At 41.1% G+C, this 19,018-nt stretch overlaps 1 protein-coding gene across 3 annotated transcripts in view; it reads right to left on the minus strand.

Annotated features, from left to right (window-relative positions):
- plcb1l (phospholipase C beta 1-like) overlaps nt 1–19,018 on the minus strand; it is a 125,224-nt gene that overhangs the window by 87,564 nt on the left and 18,642 nt on the right. For 2 of the 3 annotated variants that reach the window (XM_075458782.1, XM_075458784.1), the window contains exon 3: nt 1,312–1,380. In XM_075458782.1, coding sequence (XP_075314897.1) covers nt 1,312–1,380 — 69 coding nt within the window. Of the gene's footprint in view, nt 1–1,311; nt 1,381–11,854; nt 11,894–19,018 lie in introns of those variants that run through there. The other variant, XM_075458783.1, reaches the window with a different exon arrangement.

Here is a 19,018-nt window from a genome sequence, read left to right on the forward strand (position 1 = left end):
AGCTCCCCATCTTCATTACTCCATCCGGTAAGATAATCCCAGAGCACGATATTACCAAGCATATGCTTAATAGCTGTGGCGTAAACAACTCATTCTTAATTTCATCTGACCATAAAAACCTTCCTCCAGAAGCCTTTTCCTTTTCTATGTCGCCATCTGCAAACTTTAGCTTAGCAAATTTGAGTTCATGGCATCCATCCAAAACAAAATTTCCTCCCAGCTGATGGGCCACATCAACAACAATGACTATAAAGATAAAAATGTGGGCATCCACACCGCTGAGCAATAACTGTGCGCTCCAGCTGTATCTAGGCCTCGATATGGATTTCGATGACCTGCTGTATGTTGAAGAGAAAAAAAACAAAAAAACTAGAAGGGTTTGGGCTCCCATAAAGCAAGATTAGTTGGAAGCATGCATATCCGTGCCGAGCGCTATTCTCTTCTGAGAACAAATTTGACTTTTGTTAGTTTGTCAAAGAAGATATTACTCAGAAAAAAAAGTCCCCATCGGTACCAAAGACTGCTTGGCAGATTGTCCCAGATAGTTTTCAGCTTTATATCCCAGTTAACTGAACATTTGAGAAGAGGCAGGTGGTAGCTAGGACTGTGTAACTTCAAAAGGAAAAGAGGTAGCCAGGAATGGCAAACAAAACATCATAACAGTGTGGGATTTAGCTTTCATCCGCAACACCTAAAAAACATTTTAACGATAACAGTGAAAAGAACCTTGGAGCTATCCAGGGCAACTGGGAGGGCAACAGTATTTAAATTGCACCACATCTCGTACATACTGTATATATAAAAACCTTTTTAACGTCGCTAGGAACACAGTGAGCGCTGGAATGAAAGGACAGAGGAGGGATTTTTCTGTCCCAGAAATCAGAGCCAGCAGGAGTGGTTTCCATCACGAATCGCACACTGTCTGGATCCTGGTAGCAAAGAGGCCTATTAAAAAGGGACTAAGAATGTTTAGGATGGTTGGAATGACAGATATCTGACCATGAGCTACAGCTGTGTGTTTAGATGGCACCAGCTTTTATTGGTGGTGTAATTTAAGAAATGATCTTGTATATAGTCTTGATATTTACGACCAGGTTTATAGCTGCATTTGTGGCTACATGTCTCACTGACTGAATGCTCTAGTCAGTAGTTATGTACACTCATGTCATGGCATTATAGGGTTTAAGTAATTCAATTGAACTGTTGCTGAAGAATGGTTGTTCACCATCCACATTAGATTAAAAAGTATTTCAGTTTCCTGAAATCTTCCTGTATTGGACAGCAACTTAAATTTATGAAGTGGAGGCTTACCTTTGGTGTTTTACAGCACTTTCCATTTCTGGCATCTTTTATGTATGATATATCCAGCAGGTCTGTATCCTGACAAAAAAGAAGAAACACAGCTCAGTCAGTTGTGTGTTAACCACATGTTCAGTCAAAGTTTTCAAATACTTTTTAGAGTACAAGGACATTTTATACCAAAGGAAGCTACCCAGGTCCATGGTAATGGAGATGTGTGAAAAAGTGTGTGTGTGTGTGTGTGTGTGTGTGTGTGAGAGAGAGTCTATGAAGCCATATGTGCTTTGTGACACACAGGAGCTTCCAATCAGATGTTACATCAGAGCCATTCAATGAAGATTCATTCAAAACAATACTGTGCAAAATTAGGACTAAAGCATAATGTTTTCTTGTGGACTGACTGACCTCACAAGCACAAAAAAAAACAAACACTTGAAATATAGTTTCAGAATGAAATCAGACATAGCAGTGGTGAAAAACATTAGAAACCGAGCTGGTTTTCATGCTGAATAAGTCATCAACTGAATCATAGCAACAAAGAAAAGAAAAAAAAAAAGACTGGATGTAAAACACTTCACACATGCACAGTGTTCAGCTGCCGTATGATGCTTTTCCTTAGCACCTCGTCACAGATTGGCTGGACTCAGTTGTGCGAGTGGCCGTCGACTGGCAAAGAAACCTTAACCAAGTCAACTTTGAATAAACAGGGATCTTTGTAGCGGCATTTTAACAATCTCTGTAAATCTAAGCAGCACCTGCGGCCACTTCACCTTTAATATAGCAGAGGGATGCACATTTTCACACCTCCTCCGCCTGCCTTATAGCGCCCAGACATTTTTCATCCAATTGCAAAGTGAGTCAAAATGGAATAAATTGAAGAAAAGCACATCGCAGTTTATAACACAGAACTTGTCCTCCGACCAGACAAGTATTCCATATTAATCCAGAACTCGATAAACTCCAAAGCAGCTGGCTAAACATGTGGCCCACCACAGTAACCTGATGTATATATCAACTTATCTGTCTCATCCATCATTCTAATAACTAGCTCTGTCTCATGTTTATTTGCAAATCTATTGCCTTATAAATTCCTACATATTATATATATATATATATATATATATATATATATATATATATATATATATATACACACACACATATATATACAAATACAAGGAATACAACTGGACAAGCTGACCTTCTTTCAGTCACAACTTCCCTTATCAGGCTGGATTATCGCAGCCTCCATCTAACAGAGAGAGAGCCTGGACATGAGGTGGAAAATTAATCAGAGTGAACTGTGAGTCCACTCAGCATTATCTGGGGAGACAAGAGGCAACGGGGGCTCGACTCAATCTCAAGCCACAACATCAGTATCAGACCATCTCTATGAGGTCTGTGAACCTGAACAATTCTCCTTATCTAAAAATGCACACCTACTTCTGACACACCCCCCCCCCCTTTTTTTTTCAATGTATGGTGGGGTTTTTTTTTCTTCTTAACTCTTCGTTCTGTAGAAGTTTTGTACTAAAGGTGCAATGATAACAGATGCTATTTATTGTCTTGCTTCATGACCACGGCAGCTCTAGCCATTTTGGTGCCCTAGGCGAGATTATGGCTCCGTGAGCTTTGTCACCTATGCCTCGACAGACATTAAAACATTATACAGCACAGCTGGAAGTGGAACTATTAGATTAACACTTTTTGGAGCAACATAAAGCCTTAGCAGGTGCAAAACAGCAAGAGAAATATAAATCTACAATTGACTCTTTGCTAGGTTAGATGCGCAGCTGCAGTCTCTATTTAATATGTGGAAATTCAAAGAGTTAATAATTAATTCTACTGCTGTAATTCACAATGACAAGCTATGCCTTTTCTGCAGCGTGTTTAGCATCAATTAGGTTTTCCCTGTGTGCACAGAAAGAGCCGCTGAGTCAAAGGTTAACGCCTACGTTGGGCCTGCCTTTGAAGTCTCTTTAAAGAGATGGAGCTCCACATGGGGGCCTGGTGGAGCGGTGGGGCTTCAGGAAGTAGTTTGCTGATGGGATCATTTTTTGTGCCCTCCAGGCTTGCACAGTAAAGCAGCTCTAAGCTGGTTAAGCACCAACAGTTTACCTATAGAAATACCTCTGTAAAGGCAAAGTAAACTACCTGTGCGGCTGGACAAGCTGCTCACCTTGAGTGACCACTTATAGAATCCGCGTGTTGCCTTTTCTGTTGCATCTAAAGACTTCAATTAGTATTTGTTACATGGTGCAGACGCTCACTCATTATGGAGATGTTGAAAAAAAGTGATACAATGACATTTTATTCATGTTGACTTGGATTTATAATTTAAGCACTTTCTTTCCAACTAGCCATCCAGCCATTAGAGAGTGTTTCATTTATTTATTTCCTCTAACATATCTCCTTATTTATCACTCTCCCTCCTTCTCTGTCTCGGGCTCTTATTTCTCTCCAGCTCTCAGGGCTTCTCTTTGTGTATCACGACAGTGAGTGTGGATACAAACCCTATTAAGATCCACGGCACGTCCAGGAAGCAACCAGGGCCAGCGGGGGAGAAACTATAGAAATTAATGAACATGCTTAACCTGCACTGGCCCTAGACTCTGTTTTTCTATGCCAGCTTGTCTCTGCTGCGCTGTTTACGCAACATCTGCAACACGCTTCCTTTTAAAATCACAAGCAGCACGGAAATTTATCACTGACCTGATTTTGTTGTGCATGTTATATGCTGTATGCACCGTACTCTTCGTCATCCCTTTATCTGAATCTCTCTGACTTCACATGTGAGTAAAAATGTGTTTTACAATATTTGACTTGAGGCAAAGGGTTAGGGGTTAGGGTTGGAATAAAAAGGGGTTGCTTTGAATAAAAAATTTGATTTCCTGTGGATATGACGTCACCGAACATACTGGGCGGTTGTATAACAAAGAGTTCTGTTGCCCTTTGAAGCTATGAGCTTTTGTAGCTTTGCTGGTACACGTGGTGGAGGGATGTGCTGATAAGAAGGGGAAAAAATGAGCAGAGATGGTTAAAGAAACAGAATGGAAGGCAAAGGTGAGAGAAAGTGGGAAGAATGACAATAACAGGCTGGTTTGCTCATTTACCAACAGTATGCTGAACAGCTTGCAGTTTGAAAGTGGAGTCCACAGAACTCTGGGCCCACGCTGAGCCAAGACAGTGAAAGCAGGGAGGGCGACAGGTGAAAACACTCAGAGCAAATTAGAGGTGAGTTGACTGTATCCGAGTAAATATGGGGGAAATATAAAGGTTAGTTGAACTAACTACTATTTGTAATGAAAAGAATATGATTGTACAATGTAACAATAATTGTATGTATTTGAAGAATGAAAATGCGAAAAAAACAACAAAAAAAAAGACGAGTTAAGGGATGATCAATCCACTAACAATGCATTTAATGGTTGATTCCACTGTGTTGCTCCTCATATGTTGTATATCCATGCATTGAAGCAAGTTGAAGGCAAACCTGGTGTGGACTGCAAATAAGCAGCATGCCTATGCTGTATGACTTGTCACGGTGCATCCTAAGCCCCTCATGCCATCTCAGGGACTGAGAGTATAAGCTCTTATAAATACAGTATCCTGTACATACCTGGACTTTGGTGCAGAACTACATAACACCATAATAAAACCTACTATACTGCTGCAATGTTTTTCCACGCCAAATGACTTTGGGTCAAAGGATTCTGACCATGGAAGTGTCCTCTTTATCATAAGCATGGTTATTACTTTGATGGAACAAAACACGCTACAGCTGTGCAGGTGCTGCGCCCGTCTCAGTAAGTGGCCCTCCAGTGACACTCAGCAGCCTGGAAACTTCATGTTATAAGGAAAGTGGTTTGTGGAGAGCTGCGCTTGAACCTTTTTTGAAAGTAACATCCTCTCTGCTGCAGCTAAAGAGCAACTCCAAAAACCTGGCTGTGATAAAGTCACCAACATCCTCACCTGATGCTGCTGAGTAAAAGGAGAGCTGCACAGCGGCAAAATGGCAACATTTATTGTGCATCCTCTAAGAGCTCACCTTCAGAAAAGTAGCACCAAGGGTTGAAACGTTAATTACCGTAATTTACAATGTAGAAAAAGGTCTAAAAATCTCCAATTTGTATCGGGGATCAGTGCTTTATTTGCCAGTTTGAAGATAAGAGGGATATTAAAAGTGGAGGTGAAATTAGTTATGTCATGTTAAAAAATGCCGTGAGCTAAATTGGAGCTCAGCATCGCCGTAAGCTTGCCTGTGGACATACGAGCAACCGATTCTCTCCAGCTCGCTCTTCTTTTCCCTTTCTTCCGACGCAACTTAAAACTCTAAAATGAAATGCTCTGTCCCGAGTAATCAGCTAAAAACAATATCTGATTAAAGTGTGAACTGCAAAATAACAGCAAATATCTGTTGTTTTAATTTGTGGCATCTTTATGGGTCCAAAGAACGATAAGACTAAAGACTAAAATCTGCATCATGTGGGTGCCGCATGCTTTGATCAACCTGTGTACATTTAACCCAGTGATGACGTGTTTTTTAGCATTTTAAAGCAATAAAAACCCATTTTTTTTATCTTCCTACACCTCCAGCGTGACATTTAAAAGATGGGAACGCAGCTTCTAGTCTGACACAAGAGTGTCTGAAAAAAATATATATCACTGAAGTTCTCTTATCCAGCCTTAAGCAAGGAATATCTCGTAAAGTAAGGCTTCTGTTTTACGTTGCAACTTAACAAAGACAGCTGCCTTTTCTTAATTAATAATAGTAACGATGGTAAGAATAACACTGACACAAAGAAAGAAAGGAAGGGGATTGATGAGGACTTGTATCCTAGAGAAGTTACGACAGGAGACCGGCTGTGGTGAACCAGGAAAAACTACAAAAAGTGCATTAACTGGGTTGTTTCATGCGGGGAGCAAAAAACACTGAAAACACACTGAAAACACACTGAAAACACGTCTTCATTACAAAGAATGATGTTATCCAAATAAATAAAATAAAGGCACAAATGTCAAATATATTGTTTTAACAACATTCCAAACGTCTTTAAAAACTCGCTCTTGCCTTCCTGCCCTGAAAATGTCTCTGCATGGATCACAATTAGCTTGACTGTATGAAAATAACATCGTTTTGCATTGCTGCTGCAGAAAGGAATTATGGGACGGAGTGATCTCCTTTCCCTCCATGACTGATGGTTCAGTGTATCCTATGCTAAAGGAAATAAGTAGAAGTTTAAAAAAAAAAACTTTTATTATGGTTGCCTCTAACGTGCTTTTGGTTATTTCACTGTCACAAACTTTTTCTTTACAGACCACATTTCATTTGTTTATCTAACTAGAGGACAGCATGTTACTGAAATTGATGTTCAGGTGCCAGAGTTAGATCGGGGCTAATGAAAATTAGCCCCGATAAAACAAAAGCACCCAGTATAATCAGAGAAATCAGTGTGAGCCTGAAGAAAAAATGTCAAAAAGCAGTATTAATAAAAGAATCATTTAAGACATCCCCACACTATTGAAAGCTGTAGAACAGAAGTTAACTCTAAATCAGATGATGATCATTTATTTGCACATGTTGGGATCATTTTAGACGTGTTTATTTCACACCACACGTAAGTAAGTAAGTAAGTAATTTATTTGTACAGCGCCTTTCGCAGACCAGGGTCACAAAGCGCTTTACAGGTACAGTAGAAACACAGAGTTAAGAAGTACATAAAAGTATAAGTTTAAAAAGGCCAAAGCAACTCAGGCGCAATCATAGCAGCCCAAGACAATTAAGAAAATTAAGACAATTAAGAAAATTAAGAAAAAACCTGAACAAATAAAAAGGTCTTAAGTTGCCTTTTGAAGGCGTCAACAGACTCCATCGAGCGCAGAGAGAGCGGAAGATCGTTCCAAAGCCTGGGAGCAACAGCCTGGAAGGATCGGTCTCCTCTGGTCCTGAAACGCGTGCGTGGCACCATCAGAAGATTCTGATCCACAGACCTCAGAACCCTAGCTGGGGTGTAAGACTGGATCAAATCTTTGATGTAGGGTGGAGCCTGACCATGCAACGCTCGGAAAGTTAAAACCAAAATTTTAAAATTTATCCTAGAGGAAACTGGTAGCCAATGAAGAGCTTTAAGAACAGGAGTTATGTGAGTCCTCCTATTTGAGCGGGTCAGAATTCTCGCAGCAGAGTTTTGCACCAACTGCAGGCGAGACAGCTCCTTCTTGTTCAAACAAGAAAACAGACTATTACAATAGTCCAAACGCGAAGACACAAATGCATGTATAATCAGCTCCAAATCATCCCGTGACACCATTTTCCTGAGTTTGGAGACATTCCTCAGTTGAAAAAAGCAGCTTTTGGTCAGCTGTTTGCAGTGTTGGACTAATGACATGTCCTTGTCAAACACAACACCAAGGTTTCTGAGGCTCGCTTTAACAGACTGGCCCAAGTCACCCAAGTACTGGTTAATCCCTGGAATGGAGTCATCAGGGGCAATAACCAGTGTTTCTGTTTTGTCCACATTTAGCTGCAAGGTGTTGTCATTTAGCCATTGTTTTATCTCCACCAAACAATGAACTAAGGAATTTAGCCTCTGGGTCTCAGTTGGCTTGAAAGAGCAGTAAAGCTGGATATCATCAGCAAACATGTGGTACGAAACATCAGAAAATCTCTGGATGATTTTTCCCAAAGGGATCAAATACAGCAAAAATAATACAGGACCCAAGACAGCACCTTGAGGGACTCCACACAGCAGATCTGCTGACTCAGACCTTATTTGGTTAGCTGTGACACTAAAACTACGCCCAGAAAGGTATGACGAGAACCAGTGTAGAACTGAACCTGACAGACCTACTTCATCCCTCAGTCTACTCAGCAGGATTTGGTGGTCAATGGTGTCAAAGGCTGAGGACAGATCTAAAAGAACTAGAACAGTGCATTTTCTCGAATCAGCAGACATCAGAATGTCACTGGACACTTTCAGCAAGGCCGTCTCCGTAGAGTGATGTTTGCGGAAACCAGACTGAAACGTCTCATGGATGTTACTTTGATCCAGGAATAATGACAGTTGTTCAGAGACCACCTTCTCTAGGATCTTGGACAAGAGTGGTAGCTTTGAAATAGGCCTGAAATTACTGAGTACAGTCGGGTCTAAGCCTGTCCTTTTAAGTAAGGGCTCCACTATGGCATGCTTAAAGGTAGTGGGAAACACACCTGTTGAAAGAGAGAGGTTAACCATTTTGGTAACCCAGGGGCCAATTACATCAAACACTTTCACAAAGAGCCTACAAGGAAGGACGTCCGATGAGCAAGAGGAGGGTTTCATCTTGGTCACCAGTGCCGAGATATCAGCAAGAGTCACTAACTTAAATGAGGACCACAAGCTGGAGAAAGGCTCAATGACAGCAGGGGCTCCACACAAAGGGGGAGGGATTTTCTCCTTGATCATCTTAATTTTGTCAACAAAAAATCTCAACAATGCATTGCTGTCAGCTTCACAAAAAACAGGGGTAACTGGTGCAGCAGGACATACAAGAGAATTTATGGTGTCAAACAATACTTTGGGGTTTTTCTTATTTACTGTTACCAGTTGACGAATATAGTCAGATCTGGCTTTTTCCACCATCTCATTGTATGAGGACACCAGATCTCTGAGATAAAGTCTGTGTACCTCAAGATTTGTGGATTTCCACAGACGTTCAGTCTTCCGACATAGTCTCTTCAAACTCAGGGTATCTTCATTTGTCCAAGGGCACACTTTTTTCTGCATTGACAAGTTTGATTTGACAGGTGCCACCTGATCCAGAATTTTAAAACAATGATTGGTAAAACAGTGAATAAAATTGTCCACATCGAGGCAATCCATGAACAAAAGAGGGTCAAACATAGCAGAAAAACTGTCTGCAGTATTAGCAGAGATAACACGCCTCTGAGACAAAACTTCTAAGGGCTTAGGCTCAGGGCTGAAGTGCAGATCAAACAAAACAAGACAATGATCACTCAGATGGACGTCCTGTACAGACACATTTGAAATGTCCAGGCCAAGGGTAAAAACTAAGTCTAAAATGTGGCCTTTTTGGTGTGTGGGCTCAGAAACATGTTGATCAAAATTAAAAGCTTCGGTCAATGTTAAAAGTTCCTTTGCGGAGCAAGATGAGCTGTCATCAACATGAAGGTTAAAATCTCCAAGGATTAAAACAGTTTCCAACTTTATTATGGAGGATAAAAAGTCACTAAAATCCTTCAAGAACACAGAAGCAGGACCAGGAGGACGGTAGATTGACACACAGTGGAATGTATTTGAAGAACCCACTTTCACCATCTGGGACTCAAATGAAGTGAATTCCAAGGTCTGAGTAACTTTGCAAGCACAACTGTCCCTGTAAACAACGGCCAGACCCCCCCCACGACGGTGGGGGCGGGGCTTCCCGAGAGCAGAGCAGCCAGCTGGACAAAGTTCATTAAGATGAATAAACTCTTCCTCTCTCTGCCATGTCTCCGAAAGACACATTAAATCCAGATTCTCTCTTGAGAAAAGATCGCTCAGAGAGAAGGATTTATTTGAAATAGACCGGGCATTCAACAGGCCGATATGCAAAGTTGGTGACGTCACGGAGGCAGTGTCCGCGGAGCGCAGTGGAATTGGTCGAAGACCTGTCCAGCGGTCACGTGGGCTCCAGCTGGACCGTGCAGGAACCGATGTAAACACAGAAGAGCGTGGAGGCTGTGAAGGACACTGATCACTACTCCAGCGCTGTGTAGGCTCCAAGACTGTCGTTGTGGTCCAAGCAGACGGCAGCGTGAATGTGCTGTCGCACACATTGAGGAGAGGGATCCGGCGCAGACACCTTGCGCGTTTTCCCTGGATCATGGCAGGGCCCAGGCGTGCTGCAAGGCGTCTTCGCTTGGCCTGGACTCCGGAACGCGATCCTCTTTTCCTCGATTTCCTGCGAACTTTGCCCGGCACCCGACAAAGCAGCAAGTACTCCGGTGAGTTTGGGCCGATGATAAAGGGAGGAGGAAACGCCCGTCTGTACCTGTCATGTGTATTAAACAGGCCCTCCATCCACTCTCTGATACAAAACAGAGAGTCCCGATCATAGGTCCTTAAAGCTGAGACACATCCATTTGAAACACGGGCTGATATGATGACCTATGTTGCAAAGATTGCCATTAATAAAGTATACTGCAGGAGACAAGCCGTGGCACTGCCAATCACAGGCGCCATCTTAGTAGTAGTAATTAGAGGGCCAAAGGTTTGCTCTTTCAAATGTTGCCCTTTGGTTCGCCTTTCAAATGTTGCCCTTTGGTTTTATTAAGTTGCAGTGTGTTTAGCTCACTCATAAACCTCATAATAGACATTTTATGTATTGCAGATATAGTTCAATTAGAACTAGAATGTCATTTAACTTCATTCCTAAAGTTTTTGGTCCCTCAGTCCTTTCTTCCTTGCCACCACCTCATCATCGTTCGAGCCATCACATCATGTCCCATTATCATTAATTATTTATTAAGCCTGGGTGAAGAAGAACAGGCTTTTGTTTTTTTTGCAGATGAGTTTAAGAAAAAAAAACATTAGTGAAACGTGTCATTTCATCTTTATTCTTTCCAGGTTCACAGAAGAAGGTGGAGCGCAACAAGATGACACCATAAAAATAACTATTAATTGGCTGAAAATAATGTTGGGAAGAAAACAAAACAGTTCTATTAGTTCCACCCAGCTGTTTTCACATGTGAATGGTGACCATTTTGCAGACACGATAACCACTCCAAAACTGTAATCGCAATTACACAAATGATTGTAATCTGCGACAGGACAAGCTGAAACCCGACTGCCCATTCAAGGCAGGAGCTATAGAAAAAACTGCTACTTTTTCACACACATAATGCTGATTATGAAAATGTAAGCATAAGCTGACACAGCAGAAAAAGCTATGATATAACAGCAACGACCTGGAGAGATTGTGGATGGATCCTATTAATGGAACGTAGGATTTCCTTGCATCTGAACTGATCATTTAATTGAAAAACCTGGTATACAGTCACAGTAAGGTTTATTCACCAAGCACATCAACAAATATGATAATAATAATAAAGTCTTATTGCACTTTTTTCGCAACTACTGTGATGTAACACATATTGATAAAGATTTGAAGTCACTTTTCAATGGGAGGTAAGTGCAGCTAAAAACATTCATGTGGAATTAAGTCCCGACAGATGGAGAGAGGACACGGAGATTAGAGGTCAAAGGAAAGGAGGACCGGAATGAGCAAAACCTGTGAGGAGGCAGTAAAAGAGGATCGGCTATGTGAGAAATAATACTAAAGCTGAGCAAGACTGTAGCATGGCTGAGGCAGATAGTGGCAATCGGCAGCCGACACGCTCCACAAAACAACTGGTGCGGAGATAAAGGCTGCAAGAATCTTTGTTCTATACATCAGCGCACGCATTCCTGCTAGCACACACATCAGGTAAATATACAAAACTCTGGTGCAAAACACTCATGCTTGGACTGCACGTACACACACACGCACATAAAAGAAAAAATAAAACTCAAACCGATCTCCTCCATCAATCTGCTGTGTCCGCAGTGTTCAGTCATTGAACACATTTGGGAACTGAAAGCGAGGATGTGACCGACTCGTCATCTCACACTGGTCACACACACACTTCTTTGGAGCGTGCTCGACCAATCCGATCTTGGATGCACAATCATGTACATGGTGCTGGAAGAAGTTTAGCGAGGGATACTGAAGGGAGTGCGCTCCTCTCTGACAGATAGCAGAGCAGAGTGGTATGACAAAGAAAGCAAAGCCGCTTCACTCATCTGTCCATCATCCTGTTGTTCTCCATCACCCTGTCTCTGTTATGCTTCTTGCTGGATTTTTGCCAACCCTCCTCCCTCCCTCGCTTTCTCTGTTCTCTTGTCCATCCCTGCCTCCACTGTCTTGGAAACGTGCCACTCTTTCTCACTTGTCTCACCTTTCCTCTCCGTGGACATCTGCCTACTCTGCTCCTCTCCCCCCCCCCCTTCATTCTTCCCTTGCTGTCTGCTTGCATCTCAGCAGCAGCTTTCATGTATATGGATGACTGTTCACATCTTGTCTCGTCTGATCGCCCCACCACACATACACATGCTAATGCACCTTCTTTTCTCCACCTTCTTCTATACGTCCTCCAAAAATATACGCCATTTATTCCAGCTCTTTATTTGTTTGGCGTCCTCCAAGCACAATGAAGAAGTATCTTATCTGTGTATGTGAAATGAACATCTCCCCTTCAGAGTTCGAGCAGGTGCCATGAAGGAATGCATAAACTGTAAATACCTGCTTGAAACCCCGGAGAGGATGAATTAAGGCAATGGAATGCCAGATGAGATCAAATGTAGGCACTACAATCCATGCACATGTAGACAAAGTCACTAACACACGACATCGTATTTTTACAACAACAAAACACTTGCCAATGTCTCGTTCTTTGCGTCTTGTCAGTCATAAAAAATACAGTTTTCTGCAGATATCTGCACAGCATATCTCCATTTTCTGCTTCTTCTTCCTGAACACTCAACTCACCATTGTTTGCAGGTTACAGCGCTCACACAAATGAAAGTCTTGGTAGTCAGGCATTTGCTGAGAGGTATGTTCGATCACATCATGTTTCTATTTTCAAGTCTATGAGCTGAATGTGTGTGTGTGTGTGTGTGTGTGTGTGTGTGTGTGTGTGTGTGTGTGTGTGTGTGTGTGCTTTCACTACAGCAAAGTCCTCTGAGAATCACTGCCAGTGGCATATACTGTACAGTGCTGGCTCTCATATTTCACATCACCTCATTTACACACCTCCTAAGTGCAAACCATGGGCCCTTTGAAGTCAGGACAAAAGCAGGCGGCTGGGAGAAATGCATTTCTCATTTTCTCTCTTCAGGCAAATGTTTCTGTCTCTCCTTCTCTCTCTGTGTCTCTCCATTAAACACTTTCTGACCATCCTTTCCCTGTCCCTGCACATGCTCCAGCAGTTTTGGCTGGAACGTGTACAAGTAAACACTAACGTGGGAAGAGGATGGTGAAGGACAATAGAGGACAGCACATTGGCTTTGGAGCAAAACAAGGAACTTTGCCAAATATGATTTACTGTTACAGGCCTGTTATGTACATATTTTGTATTATTACTCATCATGTTTTCTAAAAAAAAGCTCAGTTGAACATAATGTTAAAATGCTGAGATAACTAAGGATGAGAGGACAACCATTACTAGTGGGGGAATTTGGATATAAACCAAAGTATTGGACAAAAGAAAGAAATGACTCAAAAGCGGGTTTATCTAAGTTAACAAGATTGAGAGCCTGGAGGACAAGGGTCTGCAGCAAATGTTTTAAGCCAGTCTATGCAACAGATAGATGTCAGTGATTGATCAAATACAAAAGTCTACAATGTCAGCCTGGTGATGACACTGAACTTTAAGTCAAGATATTCAAGTCTAGAAGTCCACTGAAGACCATGAATGTGTAGTATTTCACTGCAACTCATCCACGATGGCATTCAGCCTGGTTGAAATAAAACTCTCCTTCCTTTAGCGATGCCGTGGTCGAGCTTCGTGTTTGTAGCTGAGCGAAGTTATGTCAGACCAGTTAGCAATGACGCGCAGGTAGATACCAGTTTGGTTTTAGTTGCAACAGTTGAAAACAATGGCAGCTTCGACTGGCTTCAGTAAGAGTAGGATTTCACCAACTTGATCCACTGGTAGTGATAAACAAATGTTTAAATCCAACCACCTGCAAAAGATTTATTCCACAGAAGATGTTACGGTGTAGAATGCCATCCAGTGTGTCAGGTTACAAATGTCTTAAATTGTTGTTGTTGTTTTTTTACTAGGAAAACTGTGCTAGAGCTTTATTGATTATAAACTTATTATAAATTATTATAAATGATGATTGGAGCTGTAGTGGGGATGTGGTTGTGTTCTGTGGTTCACTAAAGGACCACATCCTTACACGTGCTGCATCCAGAGAACGGTGCGGTTTGTTAGTACTGGTTACCATTAAGCCATATTAGATCTTCATTTATGTGAAGGAAGCACTGTAAACTGCAAGCAAAAAGTCGGAATAATTCCTTACCAACTACAACCATTGAAACTGTGTTTAGTTGCCTTAATTTCAGCCGTTTTGCTTGGTAAGTAAACATATCCTTTTCTCCCTTGCTGATATATTGGTCAGGCTTTACTGTCAACTCGCTGCTACCTAGAAGCCGGATGAATCTGATCCTGTTTACAGCCAAAGAAACCACAAGTGATGTGTGTTTTTGTAATGGGTTGATAGCAAAACCACAGATGCATAGATGGTAATCATTAGTAGAGCAAAAGCTCGTCTGCTAATGTACAGTTAAAAAAGTAATACGCAAAATCTCCCTCCTCCTTTCCTCTAATGGGCCAAATATTGTTCCTTTCCCTCCCACCATGTCACTCTCTCCAGGAAGGTTCTCAGGGAGGAGCTGGTAATTTAAGTATGGCAGTTTGCCTTGCCCCAGAGCACCTTCAAGCTGTTTAAATTTGATACCTTCATATCATTCCACCAAATTGAATTGACTTTAGCGGGGAGAGAGAGCAAGTGACCCATATATGTGACACACTTAGTTGCTCAAGCGGAAATGGAACAGTGAGAGGAAGAGGGCAGGAAATTCAGGGTTGGACAACAGAGTGATTGCTTGGCAGAAAACTTTCGATGTTCAGGCCATTTACAGGTTGAGCAAAAGTGAACTGACGGGTCAGATTTGCATTAAAATATTCATGATCGCAGACAAAATAACTTTAGTGACACTAAACAGTTTGGTCACATAGGACTGAGGATGGGAAAGTATTGTAGTGCTCTCTGTGGAGGCACTCGTTGCTTCTCAAACTTTTATGTGTCTATGTAGAGAGGTCAATAATTGACATTACATGCCAAAATGCACCCCTAAAAGTGTTGTTAAGCTTTCTGTGATACCGTTTGGAAATAGAGTGACTGCGGCTCAATAATTGCTACGAAGTACAAAAAGATCATCTTGAAATTAAAAGCAGCAGGGAGCCATGAAAATCCAGTGAACCCAAGCTGGTGGGAACTATCATCTTCTCAAACACAAGATGCTCACCTAATGTAATTATCTCAAAGGCATTCCTGTATCAAGACAATCAATACGACAAAAATAAAATCTGCTTGAATTGCGTGAAAGGTGTATAGATTCAGGGCTTCTGAGAGTAAACACTAAATATGCAGCCCTTCCCAGCTGGGTTGTTAATGATTAACAAGGAAACAAAACTTATTCAGTGCTGTTTTCTGTTGTCCATACCAACTATCCCACCTACTAATCTAAATCTTTGAAATGCAGTTAAAATCCTATTTTTCCCCACTTACTTTCTCAAGCAATTGGTCCATCATTTATGAACAGGAAGCACTGGGAACTGAAAGCAAAAAGCCTGTAATTGCTTTATTAACAAATGGGACTTGAGCGTGAGCCTTCCAATGCCCTGTTTCCTCCAGCAAAATGAAACTTTCAGAAGCCTTTTAATGAATCTGGAAAAAACAGTTTTGAAACATGAGTTATGACAGGAATTCGGACAGAAGGAAGTGGGGAAAGGAGAGCAGATTACAAATGAATGAATGTTTATGTGCCTGACACCCGGTAAAAGTTGGATTCTTTTTTTTCCTGTGCTTGAGAGTAGGAATGTCCCGATCAGGTTTTTTTGCCTCCGAGCCAGAGTCATTTGATTTTGAGTATCTGCCGAGTCCTGATCCGATACTTCTACAGTACATTAAAAAAAATGAAGAACACCAAAGAAACAGATCCAGGACGTCCTTGATTTTTTTATTTTATTCACCTTATTTTATCATTTAACACGTTCACTCATCTTAAGAAAGAAATAAGCTAGTAATGATATACCAGTGCTTTCCTAATGTGTTATCTATCATTAGACAAACTACAGATGAGGCCCTCTGATGGACTGGTGACCTGTCCAGGGTGTGCCCTGCATCTCCTCCAATGGCAGCTGCGATAGGCTCTAGCCCATCGCGACTCTGAATTAAATCAAAGCAGGTTTAGAAAATGGATGGATGAAAACTATTGATGAAGAAACTTAACTTCTAACTGGCATTTGTACATTTTTCCTGCTTGGAAATAGTGATTTTACATTTGTTGTCAAATGTGAAATATGAAAAACAGTGCCGGAAATGGTTATTACAAAAAGAAAGCAAAAACTGGTAAATATGAATGAAACATAACCCATATAATCAATAGTTCTTAACATTAGAATTTATCAAGACTGTGTGTGGCTGAGGGATGGTGTCGTGGTTTTTGGCTGATGTATAATCCGCACGCTGTCTGTGCTACCGTGTTTTGATAACTTCGGCTTCAGTTGAAAACATAACTTGCAACCGTTAAGCATTTTTCTATCAAAATTGTGTGTGGTAGTATGAGCTTAGTGCATTTAATGTTACTTCTCAGGCTCGGTGACACATGCTTTCTCATTTGGTAATATACTTCAGGGGTGACTGATGTTATCCGTGTCAAAATTCACATTTGCAGGACAGTGGCTCACTCCACCCCCTGAAACCAGTTGCTATAAATAGATCTATAAATTCAAAGCTGAAAAGGAAGCTGTTGTGCTGCTTTTCTGTGCTATTTTGACCAAAGCATGTTACATGACCTCACCTTTCACTAAAGGTTTGTGTAAACTTAAAAAAGGTCCCAAAATATCTTCTTTAAGACGTGTGCAGTGATAATAAAGTGAGTCAACAAAAGGTTCAGAATTTTGATACTATGACTTTAAACCACAGCTTAGTTTCTATTTTCCTGCTCAGCGCTACCTGAAGTGTTCTCGTGACTAATCAGATACTTCAACAGTATACACATTGTACAAATGCTTTGACTTTTCTGTGATTATAAAGAACACAGTCTGCCTGCAAGTTAGAGATGGAGATTTTGAGTACTTAAGCTGTCTACTAACGTTTTAAGTAATTTCTTCCACGTCTCACATCCAGAACGAATAATAAAAAATAAAGAAAAGAGCCTTTTGCTACTTTTTTATTCCTCTATATGTTTGTGGTTTGCAGGAGGACATGTTCGGGTTTGTGTGAAAGACTTTCTGCATAGACATTAAAATGATACTACACTCACACTACACTTTTGTGTGATATTTTAGTCCTTTGTGTTGGTTGCTGAAAGCTTAAATAATAAATAAATAAAAGCATGGGCTGGCTCTCTTTATTCAATACTACACAGTGAAGAGGAAAAAAAAGTAATATGTGGCATGGGAGTAGAAATAAGTATTCCACTAGTGATGAGTTTGCCATCAAAAACCATCTTCACCTTCAGATATCCCTCAGAGGAGAGATGGATAATTCAAACTGCGAAGTTCTGATTTCAATATTCTTTCAGATAATTTCTCATGCTTCCATTCTCGGTGACAGTGGAGATGAAAGAACGGAGAAATGAAATAAGAGAAATTCATTGCCGGGAGGGCCGACACCGCAAAGTCAAAATCAAGATTAAAGGGAAACTAAATAGCTTAACAAAAATACGGTGCTCTCCTCCTCCATTTCTAACAAGTCCTTGCATGAAAAAGAAAAGAGATGCATACTCCTGTCATTACCGAATAAGCTGAATCTTAAGTAACTTTTTGAGCTACACGAGGCTTTTAGGACCTGCCATCAAAGCACGGGATGAACAGGAAGGAAGCGTGCGCTCTTACTGAGAGTTTATCTACAGTGGGGGGGGTTTAAAGTGTTTTGGCTGAATGCCTTTATTTGAAGGGGCTCCCTGTGGAAAGCAGCCACCTGGTTTGGGAACAGTGATGGCAGTCTAAGTCACGGCAGCGGGGGGGGGGGGGGGGGGGGGGGGGGGGGTTGGAGTACTTCGCAGAAAACAAGCTGCATGGATTGGATCGTCATGGCAACTAGGCAAGGTTAGTGCTTAAAGTGGAAGGGAGGGGATGGGAGTAAATGAGAAAATATAATCCTTACAAAATTTAAATATTATTTTACTGGAGGCATCGGTGTATGCATGACTATAAGTAACAAGACCTTTGTTGGGATTGACTCAAAATAATAAAGAAAAACTAAGGTAATCACAGAGAAATTGAATTACTTCCTTCAGATCTGCAACAGTAACACTTTTTCAGACAAGCTATTACAGACTGTAACTTCTCATTTCTGACCTCACGCCATTTTATTGACTGATGACCATAAAGCCACTTTGTTCAGCCAGAATCTGATTAAGGCAAACAAAATCACTCACAATATGGGACAAGATTGAATAACTAATTCATTTTGTTGCCATTTTGTTTACCAGCATAACTCCATATTCTGGAGCATTAAACGGGTGGTTAAAGACATCCAAATGACTAAGCTCAGTTGTCAAATCCACTTTTCCAGCTTGTTTGCAAGAAAGCAACAACGAAAAATCTGAATTTTTATTTTCGAAGAGGCAAAGTGACTTTGGGCTCTTGGGCTTTCATACTAATTATGTTTTGGCGTTGTTATTTAAGGGCCAGGCGGTAACTTGGTTGCTGCCGAAGTTAGCTTTCTCTTTTCGAGTCAGTCGTTCAAATAACAACCGACAGAAATAAGAATAATCAGCAGGAAATACTGTCAGTCCCATTTTTGGTGGAGACAAGTGCATGGTTCCACTTTAAATTCAATCTTACAGGAAAGAAAAAAACTGGACCTGACTCGTTTAATAAACACTCATTTTAAAGAGC

Source organism: Odontesthes bonariensis, chromosome 24, assembly GCF_027942865.1.
Source record: "Odontesthes bonariensis isolate fOdoBon6 chromosome 24, fOdoBon6.hap1, whole genome shotgun sequence".
Taxonomy (NCBI): domain Eukaryota; kingdom Metazoa; phylum Chordata; class Actinopteri; order Atheriniformes; family Atherinopsidae; genus Odontesthes; species Odontesthes bonariensis.